The 17376-nt window shown below is 47.3% G+C and overlaps 1 protein-coding gene across 1 annotated transcript in view; it reads left to right on the top strand.

Annotated features, from left to right (window-relative positions):
* LOC137327901 (glycogen [starch] synthase, muscle-like) overlaps window positions 1–17376 on the top strand; it is an 87691-nt gene that overhangs the window by 33354 nt on the left and 36961 nt on the right. Inside the window, exons 5-7 of the mRNA XM_067993810.1 lie at window positions 1497–1641; window positions 3187–3304; window positions 12457–12577. Coding sequence (XP_067849911.1) covers window positions 1497–1641; window positions 3187–3304; window positions 12457–12577 — 384 coding nt within the window. The remainder of the gene's footprint in view (window positions 1–1496; window positions 1642–3186; window positions 3305–12456; window positions 12578–17376) is intronic.

Here is a 17376-nt window from a genome sequence, read left to right as displayed (position 1 = left end):
GACCCAGGCGAACCCTCTTGGAAATGACTGTGGTAACCTGCTTTCTCAGGATCTGGGGCAACAGAGGGGAAGATGCCGAGCTCTGCTGTCTGTTCGGCAGTGACCTGAAACTTGACTGCACCATCCTGCAGTGTGTGCTGCAGTGCTGACCTGTGGGATGATGCAGTAGAGTGGCGCAGGGGAAAACCCCCCTCGTTAGCATCTCCTGCAGCACCATCTCAGCTTCAGCAGCCATGAAAGAGAAGGCCAAGTGCTGGGCTGGACCATTACCTGGCCACAGACCCATGCCTGCACCCACAGGCCCGTTCCCTTCATCCTGACCTCATAATCCCCGGCCCCTTCAGCCTTGGCAAAAATTGCTGATAGGTTGAGATGCCTTTTAATGCTCTCTAGAAACTTTCCTTTAATTGAAATCAAAACTGTGAGGATTCAGGGAAAACCCTGGCAATGGATGTGAAGTGACGGAAGGGAAGGAAACAATTATTAATTGTCCCCATCCCTTTAGATTTGACTTGTGTACAGTTTTCCTCTTCTACCGGTCGTGTCATCCTGGACACACCTGAGTTTGCACCTGGTGCTGCGAATAATTATGCAAATGAGGTCGGACTGGAAAATTAAGCACTAACAGCACTTGGGATTCAGGTGGATCTTAAAGCAGGCAAACCAAATTAGAACTGATTTCCTACACCTGAGGAGGAAAATCACCTCCGTACGTCCAGGAATATTTTGAATAACCACTAACCTGTTTAGGCATTTCATCCTCCAGTTTCTCTTCCCAACTGCACGTGGATTGGACTGCCTTTACCCCTTTTATACATAGTTGTCTCTAGAAGATAGTGAGAGGCTCAAAGAGATTTGGGAGAGATATTGTCTTTTACAGAAGAGTGATTTATTTTTGTTTTGGGGGGAGGAGGCTGAATCGAGAACAGTGGCATTGGATTGAAAAATAATTAAGCCTATAAATTCCTGTCGGACTTGCATCTGCCCTGGTGATAACCCTGTCCCAACTCCTGGTGAAGGGGTTATTTGCATAATAGTGGCAGGCACTATTTAAAGCAGAACAGGGGCTCTGTTAGTGGGGTGCGGTACTAGGGCCAGTCCGGTCTCACCAATGTGCCCAAAGATCACACATGTTTTTTGCTTTTGCTTTCTGCTGCACTGATGACTTGCAGCCTTTCTAAAGGAGTTTGATCTTTCTCATCAGTTGCTCTTTGGCTGTCGTATTGTGGGCCTCACTTCCACAAGCTGCATGACGTGTATGTCCACTTCATGCAAATGGCGAGATTGGGGTGGGGCGGTGGTTTAACGGTGCATGTAGGTTAAACCATGTCGGGATGGGCCAGCTGGTCCTTTCCCATTCTTTATCCTATGTTTCATACATTCAGTCCAGTATTTTCTGTTTTTTTATTTCAGATTTTCTTGGTTCGTGATTTTCTTTTATCTAAATTGATCACTATGCACTTACCTCATAGTACGTTACCTCTTTCTTGAAACAGTTTGACGTTGACAAAGAGGCTGGTGTGAGGCAGATTTACCATCGGTACTGCATGGAGCGAGCTGCAGTTCACTGTGCTCATGTGTTCACCACAGTATCGGAGATAACCGCCATGGAGGCTGAGCATCTGCTGAAGCGTAAACCTGGTGAGTTCATCTGAGTCACTCCTGTCTTTAATAGGTTTTTTTTCCCCTCCATCTCTCCTAAAGCTACTGACCCATGGGAGTATGCAGCCCTCCAGAATCTCTCCCCGGGGGTGGGGGGGGGCCATTATCCATTTCTGGGCCTGGATGGTGAATGTCGATGGGTTATTCAGTGTACGCGGCGAATCATAGCTGAGCCTGATCCCGTTCTCACCCAATGTCGTCACACCGATGTGTTCCAGCACCGGTCGCCGGATAGTTTTCTCGGCTGAATTTTCGTCTACCCGGCCCCGGCCAATGAGGCTAATTGTAGCGCCCTACCACCATCATGGCTCAGATCAGCGAATTCAGCACAAGCCGAGGAATGAATCTGGTACGTTCCTGGACCTTCAGCTGGGCTAGGCATAAAGGAGAATTCCCTTTGACTTAGAACCGTGTTAATGTTAGTTGTTCATGTTTTATGGACAAAGCTTAAACACAAAAGCTGCAGCTCAAGCCGACGGAGCATCATACAAGCACTGGCAATATTGTACAACCACGAGCAGTGTCATACAGGCCATGGCAGTGTTTATAAGCACTGGTGGTGTACAACTAACAGCAGCATCATAGAGGCTGTGGCATCATCTTACAAGCTCTTGTGGTGTTGTACAGTCACTAACGGTGTTGTACAGTCACTAACGGTGTTGTACAGTCACTAACGGTGTTGTACAGTCACTAACGGTGTTGTACAGTCACTAACGGTGTTGTACAGTCACTAACGGTGTTGTACAGTCACTAACGGTGTTGTACAGGCTGTGACTTTATTTTTGCCACAATGTCAGCTGTGGCTCAGTGGCAGCACTCATGCCTCTGAGTCAGAAGGTTGTGGGTTGAAGCCCCACTCCAGAGACTTGAGCACAAAATCTAGGCTGATACGCCAGTGCAATATTGAGGGAGTGCTGCACTGTTGGAGGTACCGTCTTCCGGATGAGTCGTTAAACCGAGACCCCGTTTGCTCTCTCAGGTGGACGTAAACGATCCCATTGCACTATTTCGAAGTAAATCAGGAAAGTCATCCCCGATGTCTGGGCTAATATTTATCCCTCCACCAACATCACTGAAAACAGATTATCTGGTTATTATCACATTACAGTTTGTGGGGCCTTGCTGTGTGCAAATTGGCTGCTGCGTTCCCTACATTACAACAGTGACTACACTTCAAAAATACTTTATTGGCTGTAAAGCGTTTTGGGATGTCCTGCAGTTGCGAAAGACGATATATAAATGCAAGTTCTTTCTTCTTTCTTGCAAGCTCTAGTGGTGTTGTACAGTCACGGACAGTATTGTACAGTCACAACAGTGTTGTACAGGCTGTGACTTTGTCTTACAAGCTCTGGCACTGTTGCACGACCATAGCAACATTGCACAAGTCACGTCGAAAGCCAAATACTGCAGATGCTGGAAACACACAGCAAGTCAGTCAGTTGACAATGTTGTCTAACCCTACCGAAGCTTTCTTCTGGACTTAATTTTCTATGAATGTTTTTAAATTGTTTTACTGTTACTCAGATGTGGTGACTCCCAATGGACTCAACATAAAGAAGTTCTCCGCTATGCACGAGTTCCAGAACCTGCACGCACGCAGTAAAAGTCACATCCAGGAGTTTGTCCGGGGGCACTTCTACGGGTAAGTTCAAAACTAACAAACATGGGACACAGTGTGGGGAGGGGAATTGATATCATGTAATGTTCCAGTGGGTTCACCTGAGAAGTAATGTTTTCCCCACGTGGGTGTAATAGGTTAACCTGTGGGCGAGAGGCAATAGAAATTGCCAATTACTTCTGGTTTTCCCTTTTTGAAACCTGCTAAGATAGATAGGCTGAAAATATGGGTCTCTAATCAAAGCATTGCCTGATAGCAATTAGGAAATCCTCCTGCCCTGAAATGGTTGGAATTGTTTCCTCAGCCAAGCAAGACTCTCCTAATAGTGTAAATTCTTGGCAATTTAGGTACATGATCTCTCTTCCTTGTAGAATTGCATTCAGTGCTTGCTTTACCTCTAACTGCCAGCGCAAGTATGAAATCCCAAATGCGACCTGTGCCAGATTGAGATATTTTAATAGATACCATACTGTCAGCGTCGGGAGACATAAGTGGCAGAGACAGTTAACTATTTGCTCAACCATGTGACCACTGGACAACATTCCCCCCCCCCCCCCCCCAAGACCCCTTTGTGGAATAGATGTTAAAAAGTAACATGGAGGAGGGGAGACACATGGAACTGTAGCTCTGTGGTCTCCCAACGATCTAAGCTGGCATTTTGTACCGGAGCAGTCTTATCTGGTTTGGTTCCACTGTGGTTGGACACTATATGGTAGTGCTACAGCCCCTTCCCTCATTGGAACATAAGCACATTTACCTCACTGCTGCCTCTACTGCTGCTGAGATTGTCATTTGGAGGGTGTCATATGTCACCAAGTGACATGTACGCTCATTCTGTATTGGGGGGAGGGCGCTGTAAATACGTGTAGGTGAGCGGTAACACACATCTTTTTCCCTTTTGGTGTACTGGTCACTGGGGACAGTGAGGGGCAGTGGTTTTATGAGATGGAACATTCAGAGGATATGTGTATTCCAGCGAGTGTGGCACAGGTGCGGCCTCAGGTGATAAGTTGCAAATTTTGCTTCCCTCCCCTCTGAAGAAGTGCGTGAATTCCCCTCGGCCCCTGCACCCTCTCCTTCACCACCCGCATTGTCCTCCGTTGAGGAACTCACCTGTGTGGGAAATCACAGGAGCTGACTTGAATTCCCCCTCTCTCTCCCTCACACACATGCACCACAGCACAGTGCACTGGTGCTGAAAGGGGGCTGTACCACCCGACATTGTAACCTACTGGAGATATTTCTCTCCTCATAGTAAACAAAGCAATTAGTTTGATTTTTTTTTTTACTTTGTGGTCTAAGTTCCTCCACACTGACGAATGAACAGTTTATTATCATGATGTGGAGATGCCGGTGATGGACTGGGGTGGACAAATGTAAGGAATCTTACAACACCAGGTTATAGTCCAACAATTTTATTTTATCGGGGATACATTCTTCCTGCAACACACAAACACAAACGATCAAACCATCAGTCCATCTTCATAACTGAGCTTTCACACCTCCACCTCCAGTTTATGCGGCCTCATTCTTTCCTTTTGCGCTGAGCATAAAGATCATTTTAATTCAAGAAATTCCCTTCTTTTCCTGGGGTAATGTAGAATGAGAGGGTGTGCGGAACGCCACTGGGGGGTGAGTACCGGCGAAGGGAAGTCAGAGGGGGAGCCACGTGTGTTTAGCTTGCATACACCTCCGAGTGGCCAGACGTACGGTTCCAGCAGTAGTCTGGCAGGGGTACGGTAGCATAGTGGTTATGTTACTGGACTAGTAATCCAGAGGCCTGGACTAATAATCCGGAGTCATGAGTTCAAATCCCACCACGGCAGCTGGGGAATTTAAATTCAATTAATTAAATAAAAATCTGGAATTAAAATACTCGTATCATAGGAACAGGAGTAGGCCATTCAGCCCCTCGTGCCTAAGATCATGGCTGATCTGTGATCTAGCTCCGTATACCTGCCTTTGGCCCATATCCCTTAATACCTTTGGTTGCCAAAAAGCTATCTATCTCAGATTTAAATTTAGCAATTGAGCTAGTATCAATTGCCGTTTGCGGAAGAGAGTTCCAAACTTCTACCACCCTGTGTGTGTAGAAATGTTTTCTAATCTCGCTCCTGAAAGGTCTGGCTCTAATTTTTAGACTGTGCCCCCTACTCCTAGAATCCCCAACCAGCGGAAATAGTTTCTGTCTATCCACCCTATCCGTTCCCCTTAATATCTTATAAACTTCGATCAGATCACCCCTTAACCTTCGAAACTCTAGAGAATACAACCCCAATTTGTGTAATCTCTCCTCGTAACTTAACCCTTGAAGTCCGGGTATCATTCTAGTAAACCTACGTTGCACTCCCTCCAAGGCCAATATGTCCTTCCGAAGGTGCGGTGCCCAGAACTGCTCACAGTACTCCAGGTGCAGTCTAACCAGGGTTTTGTATAGCTGCAGCATAACTTCTGCCCCCTTATACTCTAGTCCTCTAGATATAAAGGGCAGCATTCCATTAGCCTTCTTGATTATTTTCTGCACCTGTTCATGACACTTCAATGATCGATGTACCTGAACCCCTAAGTCCTTTTGGACATCCACTGTTTTTAACTTTTTACCATTTAGAAAGTACCCTGTTCTATCCTTTTTTGATCCAAAGTGGATGACCTCACATTTGTCTACATTGAATTCCATTTGCCACAATTTTGCCCATTCACCTAATCTATCAATATCCCTTTGTAATTTTATGTTTTCATCTACACTGCTTACAATGCCACCAATCTTTGTGTCATCGACAAACTTAGATATGAGACTTTCTATGCCTTCATCTAAGTCATTAATAAATATTGTGAATAATTGAGGCCCCAAGACAGATCCCTGACTCCACTAGTCACATCCTGCCAATGTGATTACCTACCCATTATCCCTACTCTCTGTCGCCTTTCGCTCAGCCAATTTCCTAACCAAGTCCGTACTTTTCCCTCGATTCCATGGGCTTCTAACTTAGCTAACAGTCTCTTATGTGGGACCTTATCAAATGCCTTCTGGAAGTCCATATAAATAACATCCATTAACATTCCCCTGTCCACTACTTTAGTTATCTCTTCAAAAAATTCAATCAGGTTTGTCAGGCACGACCTACCTTTCACAAATCCATGTTGGCTCTCCCTGATTAACTGAAAATTCTCGAGGTGTTCAGTCACCCTATCCTTAATTATCAGTAATGGTGGCCATGATTGTCGTAAAAACCCATCTGGTTCACTAATGCCCTCTAGGGAAGGAAACCTGCCGTCCTTACCCGGTCTGGCCTATATGTGACTCCAGACCCACAGCAATGTGGTTGATTCTTAATTGCCCTCTGAAATGGCCTAGCAAGCCACTTAGTTGTAAAATCTCACTTTTTAAAAAAAAAAGTCATAATAAGAGTATAACCGGACAGACCACCCGGCATTGGACCACTAGGCACCGGACATGAGAAAGGCAAACCAAGCCCAGTCGACCCTGCAAAGTCCTCCTCGCTAACATCTAGGGATTTGTGCCAAAATTGGGAGAGCTGTCCCACAGACAAGTCAAGCAACAGCCTGACATAGCCATACTCACAGAATCATATCTTTCAGCCATCATCCCAGACTCTTCCATCACCAACCCTGGGTATGTCCTGTCCCACCGGCAGGAAAGACCGACCAGAGGTGGCGGTACAGTGATGTACAGTCAGGAGGGAGTGGCCCTGGGAGTCCTCAACATTGACTCTGGACCCCATGAAATCTCATGGCATCAGGTCAAACATGGGCAAGGAAACCTCCTGCTGATTACCACCTACTGCCCTCCCTCAGCTGATGAATCAGTCCTCCTCCATGTTGAACACCACTTGAGGAGGCACTGAGGGTAGCAAGGGCACAGAATGTACTCTGGGTGGGGGACTTCAATGTCCATCACCAAGAATGGCTCGGTAGCACCGCTACTGGCCGAGTCCTGAAGGACATGGCTGCCAGACTGGGCCTGTGGCGGGTGGTGAGCGAACCAACACGAGGGAAAAACTTACTTGACCTCGTCCTCACCGATCCATCTGTTGCAGATGCATCTGTCCATGACAGTATTGGTAGGAGTGACCACCGCACAGTCCTTGTGGAGACGAAGTCCCGTCTTCGCACTGAGGACACCATCCAACGTGTTGTGTGGCACTATCACCGTGCTAAATGGGACAGATTCAGAACAGATCTAACAGCTCAAAACTGGGCATCCATGAGGCACTGTGGGCCATCAGCAGCAGAACTGTATTCCAGCACAATCTGTAACCTCAAGGCCCGGCATATTCCTCACTCTACCATTACCATCAACCCTGGTTCAATGAGGAGTGTAGAAGAGCATGCCAGGAGCAGCACCAGGCGTACCTAAAAATGAGATGCCAACCTGGTGAAGCTACAACTCAGGAATACATGCATGCTAAACAGTGGAAGCAACATGCTATAGACAGAGCTAAGCGATTCCACAACCAACAGATCAGATCAAAGCTCTGCAGTCCTGCCACATCCAGTCGTGAATGGTGGTGGAGAATTAAACAACTAACGGGAGGAGGAGGCTCTGCAAACATCCCCATCCTCAATGATGGCGGAGTCCAGCACGTGAGTGCAAAAGACAAGGCTGAAGCATTTGCAACCATCTTCAGCCAGAAGTGCCGAGTGGATGATCCATCTCTGCCTCCTCCCGATATCCCCAGCATCACAGAAGCCAGTCTTCAGCCAATTCGAATCACTTCACTTGATATCAAGAAACAGCTGAGTGCACTGGATACAGCAAAGGCTATGGGCCCCAACAACATCCCAGCTGTAGTGCTGAAGACTTGTGCTTCAGAACTAGCTGCGCCTCTAGCCAAGCTGTTCCAGTACCGCTACAACACTGGCATCTACCCGACAATGTGGAAAATTGCCCAGGTATGTCCTGTCCACAAAAAGCAGGACAAATCCAATCCGGCCAATTACTGCCCCATCAGTCTACTCTCAATCATCAGCAAAGTGATGGAAGGTGTCGTCGACAGTGCTATCAAGCGGCACTTACTCACCAATAACCTGCTCATCAGTGCTCAATTTGGGTTCTGCCAGGACCACTTGGCTCCAGACCTCATTACAGCCTTGGTCCAAACATGGACAAAAAGGCTGAATTCCAGAGGTGAGGTGAGAGTGACTGCCCTTGACATCAAGGCAGCATTTGTACCGAGTGTGGCACCAAGGAGTCCTAGTAAAATTGAAGTCATTGGGAATCGGGTAAACTCTCCAGTGGCTGGAGTCATACCTAGCACAAAGGAAGATGGTAGTGGTTGTTGGAGGCCAATCATCTCAACCCCAGGACATTGCTGCAGGAGTTCCCCAGGACATTGCTGCAGGAGTTCCTCAGGGCAGTGTCCTAGGCCCAGCCATCATCAGCTGCTTCATCAATGACCTTCCCTCCGTTATAAGGTCAGAAATGGGGATGTTCGCTGATGACTGCACAGTGTTCAGTTGCATTCACAACCCCTCAAATAATGAAGCAGTCCGAGTGCAACATATCAAAATTTGCAGATGATACAAAGATGGGAGGGAAAGTAGAGAGTGAGGAGGACATAAAAAACCTGCAAGGGGATATAGACAGGCTGGGTGAGTGGGCGGAGATTTGGCAGATGCAATATAATATTGGAAAATGTGAGGTTATGCACTTTGGCAGGAAAAATCAGAGAGCAAGTTATTTTCTTAATGGCGAGAGACTGGAAAGTACTGCAGTACAAAGGGATCTGGGGGTCCTAGTGCAAGAAAATCAAAAAGTTGGTATGCAGGTGCAGCAGGTGATCAAGAAAGCCAACGGAATGTTGGCTTTTATTGCTAGGGGGATAGAATATAAAAACAAGGAGGTATTGCTGCAGTTATATAAGGTATTGGTGAGACCGCACCTGGAATACTGCATACAGTTTTGGTCTCCATACTTAAGAAAAGACATACTTGCTCTCGAGGCAGTACAAAGAAGGTTCACTCGGTTAATCCCGGGGATGAGGGGGCGGACATATGAGGAGAGGTTGAGTAGATTGGGACTCTACTCATTGGAGTTCAGAAGAATGAGAGGCGATCTTATTGAAACATATAAGATTGTGAAGGGTCTTGATCGGGTGGATGCAGTAAGGATGTTCCCAAAGATGGGTGAAACTAGAACTAGGGGGCATAATCTTAGAATAAGGGGCTGCTCTTTCAAAACTGAGATGAGGAGAAACTTCTTCACTCAGAGGGTGGTCGGTCTGTGGAATTTGCTGCCCCAGGAAGCTGTGGAAGCTACATCATTAGATATATTTAAAACAGAAATAGACAGTTTCCTAGAAGTAAAGGGAATTAGGGGTTATGGGGAGCGGGCAGGAAATTGGACATGAAGCTGAGTTCGGATCGGTCAATGCCCTGTGGGTGGCGGAGAGGGCCCAGGGGCTATGTGGCCGGGTCCTGCTCCGACTTCTTGTGTTCTTTAGATTTGTGGTTGGGATCAGATCAGCCATGATCTTATTGAATGGCGGAGCAGGCTCGAGGGGCCGATTGGCCTACTCCTGCTCCAATTTCTTATGTTCTTATGTTCTTATGAGCCCGCATGCAGCAAGACCTGGACAACATCCAGGCTTGGGCTTATAAGTGGCAAGTAACATTCGTGCCAGACAAGTGCCAGGCAATGACCATCTCCAACAAGAGAGAGTCTAACCACCTCCCCTTGACATTCAACGGCATTACCATTGCCGAAGCCCCCACCATCAACATCCTGGGGGTCACTATTGACCAGAAACTTAACCAGACCAGCCATATAAATACTGTGGCTACGAGAGCAGGTCAGAGGCTGGGTATTCTGCGGCGAGTAACTCACTTCCTGACTCCCCAAAGCCTTTCCACCATCTACAAGGCACAAGTCAGGAGTGTGATGGAATACTCTCCACTTGCCTGGATGAGTGCAGCTCCAACAACACTAAAGAAGCTCGACACCATCCAGGACAAAGCAGCCCGCTTGATTGGCACCCCATCCACCACCCTAAACATTCACTCCCTTCACCACCAGCGCACCGTGGCTGCAGTGTGTACCATCCACAGGATGCACTGCAGCAACTTGCCAAGGCTTCTTCGACAGCACCTCCCAAACCCGCGACCTCTACCACCTAGAAGGACAAGAGCAGCAGGCACATGGGAACAACACCACCTGCACGTTCCCCTCCAAGTCACACACCATCCCGACTTGGAAATATATCGCTGTTCCTTCATCGTCGCTGGGTCAAAATCCTGGCGCTCCCTACCTAACAGCACTGTGGGAGAACCGTCACCACACGGACTGCAGCGGTTCAAGAAGGCGGCTCACCACTACCTTCTCAAGGGCAATTAGGGATGGGCAATAAATGCCGGCCTTGCCAGCGACGCCCACATCCCATGAACGAATAAATAAAAAAGTCTGCCATCAAAGGGAGAAGAGAAAATACTCTGCTCTATTGTGTAATTGCGAAACCACCACTGTGCGATACAATATGAGATGTAATTGCCACAATATGCACTTGAAGTGCTGTAACCTACAGGGCTATTGACCAAGAGCTGGAAAGTGGGATTCGGCTGGATAGCTTTTTTTTTTGGCTGGCACAGACATGATGGGCTGAATGGCCTCCTTCTGCGCCGTAAATTTCTATGATTCTATATGAGACACAAATCCAGAGAACATTTGCTTGAAGCATGAAAATCATTGGAATTGCATTACAAGTAATCTTTCATTGTGAAGTCGACATTCACTCAAAGCTGCAATCTCATCTCAGGATTCAGGTGATTGTTACAAATTACTCGTCATCCAAACCGTCACACACTCCCAGATATCCATTATTCTATCTATAAAATCCCAAATTTACAAGGAGCCTGTCCATCTTGGATGCCCATGATGAGAGCACTACACTGAAATTTAATACTTTTGGTGAATCTTTGAGGGATGTTGAGTGCTGGGGAAGGAGGAACTTTCCATTTCAGGTATCCAGTGTCATGCAGTCCCAGGTCAGGTACAGCACGGTTCCAGTAAAAATCCCGTCCCTCTGCCCCAACAATGTACCTCAACTCCAATCTTACAAGAGCAGCCATCAGTGCACCATTGGAACATTTTTGTCTATTTTCCAAAGCCAGCCAGCCAGCCGGCCAACCTGTGGCCTCTGAGTGAGATTACCAATTTAATGCCAAATTAGGGACATTTTTATGCTGTAAGACAATATCCAGTAGGAACTGGATGGAGCCCTAGTAGTTTACAGTGCAGCTGGAGGTCATTTGACACATCAGGTGGGGATTATAACTGAAAGCGGGGGGGCGGGGTTGGGGGGGCCGGAATGAGCATAAAACACCCAAATGGCATCAATTTGAGGCCCTGCTACTTTAAACTCCCAGGCCTCATTAAAATCCCGCCCCTCCATTTCATCTGACCGGTTTTACTGAGCTGGGCGGCAACGGTGGGTGCCCTACTCGGTCGGCGGTTAAAATGTAATCAGGGTCCCAATGGACCCCAATTTACGTGTGGTAATGAAGCGGGCGACTCGCCGCCTAAAAGAAGGGCGGAGTTAAAGCGATGGTGGGCGGAAAAATCGGCGGTAAATTTTCAGAGGTGAGTTTAACTGCGCGGCCCCCCCATTCCTGCCGGCTGGGGTGTGTTTGTGCCAGCTCTTCGTGAGCGCAATCCAAAATTTATCCCACTGCCCTGCTTTCTGTCTGTGGCCCTCGGCTCTTTTAAAAGATGCAATGTTCTCTGCCTCAACTGCTGTGTGCAGCAAAGCGTTCCAAACTTCAATAACTCTGTGTAAAGAAATTTCTCCTAACCTCTCTCCTAACTATCGTAGTTACAATTTTAAATTAATGAGCTCCCATCACCAACTCCCCAATTAGAGAATATAGTCCTTTCCTATTCACTTTCTTCTGCTCCAGTCAAAATAGTTTCATATCTCATGCCTCTCTTCATAATTGTAGTTTGCTAACCCTGGCATTACCCTTATCGTTATCATTATCCATATTCCCAAATTAATAATGCCTGCAGATAAAGAAGACTTTCATCCCATCAGTTTGGTCTGGAGTTGAACCCATGTGCCAGAGGTGAAATGTCAGTGCCAAACCTTCTGTACCACCAGCCCCCTCTAATACTGTTTTATCAGAATGTCACGCATTAAAAATCTGTCATACTTTTTCTCCAGATGTCTGAACTTCGACCTAGATAAGACCCTGTTCATTTTCATTGCGGGAAGATACGAGTTCTCAAACAAGGGTGCTGACGTATTTCTAGAAGCTCTATCTCGTCTTAATTATCTGCTCAAGGTGAGAGGCGGTAACCGTTTTGGATCATCCTTTGTTTCCAGTCTGAATTGCTTGTTGACAGGTGTGAGTCTGGAACCAGGGACATAGAAAAGACCAGCATGTTCTATCTGGCGATCCCAGTGTCTTGGGAATATCTGCGTATCACAACACTTCTCATGCTCTGCTATGACATTTTTCTGAAGATACTTATCCAACAGAAGCCGCACAGTGCGCTCAGATCCACTGTTGAACCACTGCAGCCCTCGCTGAAAGTTCAGACTCCTGTGCTGTTTCACATTTTAATAATTCGCGGACACGATGGGCCGAAGGGCCTCTATCCGTGCTGTATAACTCTATTATGCTGGCAGGAATGGGATTATGTACACCTGAACTTAAAGTACCAGCCATGTGGGTGAAGGAAAATAAAACGTGGGGTGGGGTGGGGGGGGGGGGGGGGGGAAGGAATTTGATCTGGGAAGATACCACCATGGAAAAAAGGAATTTATTAAACAAAGGGATGAGGTGTAGTTTGCTGCTGTTTGACCCCATGGGTTCAGTCAGCTCGCTCTTCTTTTGTAAGCGTTTCTAGACATTGCCTCGCCAATGCAGTGTTTGGCCACAAGATGGCAGCAAATCCCATCTTTTTCATTACTTTTTTTGTCACAGTAATGGTAACACAACCCCTGATGTGGGGTTTCTACACTCTGCTGCAGCTAGAAGTTGATATTCTCCCGTCTTTCCTCACCTGAAGGCACCGACTCTTGCTAGGGTTGGTTCCCCAGGTATTAAGCTATCTCTTGAACTCCTTCAATTGCCATCCTTGGAATCTTATTCTCTACACCGCCTACTATTTTGTGTAAATTTTAAATTATTTCCCGTAGTTTTTGAACTTTTTGTCACTGGGAACAATTTTTCTTTATCGGTCTGCTTGATAGCTTCCAAAATTTCTATTAGGTCACCTTAAAGCCTTGTCTTTTCCTACAACAGCAGGCTTAGCCTCCTTAACCCTGGCTCATAACTTAGACTCCGAGAACCTGATAATGTCTCAGTTGCTCACTTCCTATAGCCTGGTGACCAATACGACATGCAACACGCCAGGTTGGGTGTCTCCAGTATCCGATACCAATGGGAAAATAACATTTTCCCCACAGCCCAATGCAAGCGTCAGTGTTGCTACTTAAGTACGTTGTGGTTAATTCTGACTTTGAAACTGCACACGGGTGGTTTCTTGTTTGTGTTTTGTTGACAGCAGGACTTCCTGTGAATAACAAAATCTGTTACAGTTATGCACCGGACATGGAACAGGGCTAAAATTCATCACAAACGCAATGTTCTGGCTCTTTTCCTGAATGCACCAACTCCCGGCTGGGGTGTCCTTCCATGAGCACCTGCAGCACTCCCGTACTGACCCAATTGGCCACTTCTCATCTGTGAGCCCAGACAGTGTGTGTCAATGGGCTATTTTACCATCACACTGATCTCACCTGATATTCAGGTAAAACTCCCCTGCACTGTCAAATTCTGCCTAAATCCCTCTGCTTTGCTGCATCTCTACCCACCATCAAAGCACAACTCAGAGCGTACTTCTTTGAATGTGCTTTCACCCTCCCCCCCCCCCCCAACTTTTCTGCCTCCTCCTGCTCAGGCCCCCCCTAGTCCTCGGGATATCCTGTTACATGAAAGGTAACTCGTTATTGTTTTCCACAGATAGGCACTTTCCAGCAGGGGATCTTTGGACAGACTGGGAACCCTGGCTGGTTTGTCTTGACTCCTTCCCAGCCCAAGGGCACTGAAGCCAGTTGCAGTGCTCCATCTACTGCCCTGACTGAGATCCCCACTAACAGAACACTGACCGGGAATGGAGCCTTGCTGGTCTTTACGGCTCAGTACCACACAACAGGCGGTATCTTCGACCCAGTGAAATATCAGGGGAGCTTGAAAGCACATGATTTTAATAATGGTGTTGGGTTAGTCAGCGAGGGCTGAGCTCCAGAGACTCTAGTGGAAGCTTAGCTGCGAAGGGAGAAAACAGTTTTTTAAATTTGAGGGTGATAATAAACTTTACTGTAAAGTTTATTTGGAAATATATTTAAGAATCTTTCCTAATGACTGGTTTGGTAAATGTATATCTCTTCAATTCCCATTTCCTTCAACCACCTATTTAAGCTATTCTTAAATGTTGCTTCAATTACTAACTCCAATAGTTCGTTCCACAGCCTCGTAACTTTCTGTGTAAAAATATTTCTCCCGTTCTGTCTTAAACCTCTTACACTTAATTTTGCATCTATGTCCCCTCAACCACTGGAAACAATCTGTTTCTATCTACTCTGCCCCATTCCCTTCATAATTTTAAACGCCTCTATCAAATCATCCCATAATAATCTTCTATCTACACTTATGCTGTTAATACGTCCTCCTGCCAGTGGGGGCTCTGCAGCGCTTCCATTCAAGGGAGGGTGCAGTTACAGCCTGACAAGTTTTACAAGTAGCAGTTTCCATGATTAATGCAGGCATAGGACGTTATAATAGAAACAGTTAGCAGGAAGTGCATGCAGGCGTAAAGCTTTTAATACACGACTGGTTGTTTTCCCTTGGCATTGCAAACAAATGGTATGTTGGAGAATGTGGGGGAGCACTTTTTGTCCCGGGCTTATATTGGGTAGGTGGGGCCTCTGCCTCACATCCCCAATGCTGTCAGTGAGAGGCCCAATCAATTTTCATGATCAGGCTTCATCTAAATTGAATTGGCAAGTTGCCAGTGCTAATTTCACTCATGATTGGCAGCTCACTGATTGGAGGGGAGAGAAATCAGGTGGGGCGGCCGCTACTTAAAGGCAGCCCGAAGCCCCTTAAAGGGGAGGTGCGATTTTCAATAGTGGCTCGTGGAAAGTGAGATGCTGAAGCAGCAAACAGCATAACATCGTCCAGGGCCCCCCAGATTCTCTGATGAATCTATGGAGATTCTCATAGAGCAAGTGAGGAGCAGGAAGGAGGCTCTCGTCCCCTCCAACGGGCGATGGGTGGATAGACAAATGAGTTAGCAGCAGTGGAGAAAGCTGCATTGTTCCCAGGACCTGGCTGCAGTGCAGGAAGAAATTTAATTACCTCACCAGGACTGCCAAGGTAAGACTCACCTTCAAATCTCTCTTACTCTCTGAATAGCTTTGCACCACCCTACTTTAGCCCCAGTACTACCAATCCTTCCCTCCCCTGCTTCCCATGCCTCTTCTCCAATGAAAATGGAACACTTTATAGCACCTCCTTCTGCTTTCAGTTGCACTCTTAAGACCTACTACTGCCTTCACAAATACTTCCCCTCTTGGCCAGTGCTGCTTCTCCCTCTCATGCACCCTATGTTAATCTGCCTCAGACATTTTCAAAACCGTTCAGCAGGGCATAAACTAACCCACTTCCATTCTTATGCAGGAGAAAATGGCACACAACATGAGGGAGAGTACAGGAGCAGGAAGAGGTCCTGCCTCTACACGTATCCTGACATTCAATGGACGATGCGACCATCAGCATCATTGGCAGAGAGAGGACGTGCAACATTGGAGGTGGCCAGACTGGAGGCCATGCACAGCGGGGTGTTTGGGCATCTTCACTTCCTTCTCTCTTTCATCTCTTTCTACTCCGCTCTTTCACTTACACACTCAACATGCCAGCCTGGCGCTTCATTGCACTGCCTCTCATCTGCTGCTACTCACGCTTGGCATTATGTGCTTACCCTTTCTCTAGATCCATCAGCCATCTCGGGCCTTGCAGGAGCTCAGGCTGAGGAGGAGAACCCTCCCAAAGATGCATTATCACTCGCGCCCACCCTTCCAAACACTAGCACAGAAACCAGCAGTGATAGTGAGTTAGAGGGGTCTGGAATGGGTGATTCACAGAGCACAAGTCAACAGGAGCAGGTGGAAAATTACAGGCTGGAAAGAGCTCACCGGACGGCAAGCGCACGTCCTGACTCTGCTGAAGAAGACAGAGATGCAGACGTCACGGGCCCAGCATTGAAAAGAAAAATGCACCTGATTTCTGGCTGCTAAATGAGTGATTGGGGGATGGATTTTGAGCGGCCCGATTTGCTCCCCTGTAAGTGCACTGGCTTCAGCGTGTCCAGAGCACCCGTCTGAATAACAGCTATTAGGGACCCACAATATGCTAATTAAAGGCATAATACCCTGATTTCGGACCTGGCACCCAAATTCGTTAGAAACTGGGTGGAGCATGCCGACTCAGTTTTCCTGGGTTTACTGCGGCCTAACCAATGTTCCTTAAAGGGATCACTGGAAGCTGCCGACAAAAAGGCATGTAACTTTTTTTTTACTAACCTTAATGTGGAGGGCGGAGAAGCAGGAGTGCCCCTCGACAATGGTGCGGGCCGCTGCCAACCCGGCTTCGCCCCTCTCCCCCTCCCCCCGGTGTTCGAGCCAGCCAGTTTTGGAAACGAGCTGCAGGCGCCAATCGGGCATCCCGATGCAGTCCCGGTTTTGTGGAAACGAGGCCCGCGGCCCAATTTGAAGTGAGCCTTGGGCCAACGTCTTTGGCCGTGTGTTCAAGGCACGCTGCCCACTTCCCGCTGGTTTCCGGTGCAAAAGCCAATTTCTCAGCCAGTGACTCTCGCTTGGTTGTGACTCCAGAAGTCACGCTTGCCCTGCAGTTACTGCTGGCATTGGAACAACGGCAAATGGAAAATCCAAGCCTCAGTGAATAGACAGTGACGATGATGAAGGCGGAGCCCGATCCTGCCCTGATCCAATGGCTACGTTTGCACATTTTCCAGCAGGTGTCACTGGATAGCGATCAGGAGCAGAAGCCCTGAC

Source organism: Heptranchias perlo, chromosome 12 (assembly GCF_035084215.1).
Source record: "Heptranchias perlo isolate sHepPer1 chromosome 12, sHepPer1.hap1, whole genome shotgun sequence".
Taxonomy (NCBI): Eukaryota; Metazoa; Chordata; class Chondrichthyes; order Hexanchiformes; family Hexanchidae; genus Heptranchias; species Heptranchias perlo.
Note: the sequence above shows the minus strand (reverse complement) of the source record. Positions and strands in the feature narration are given on the sequence as shown.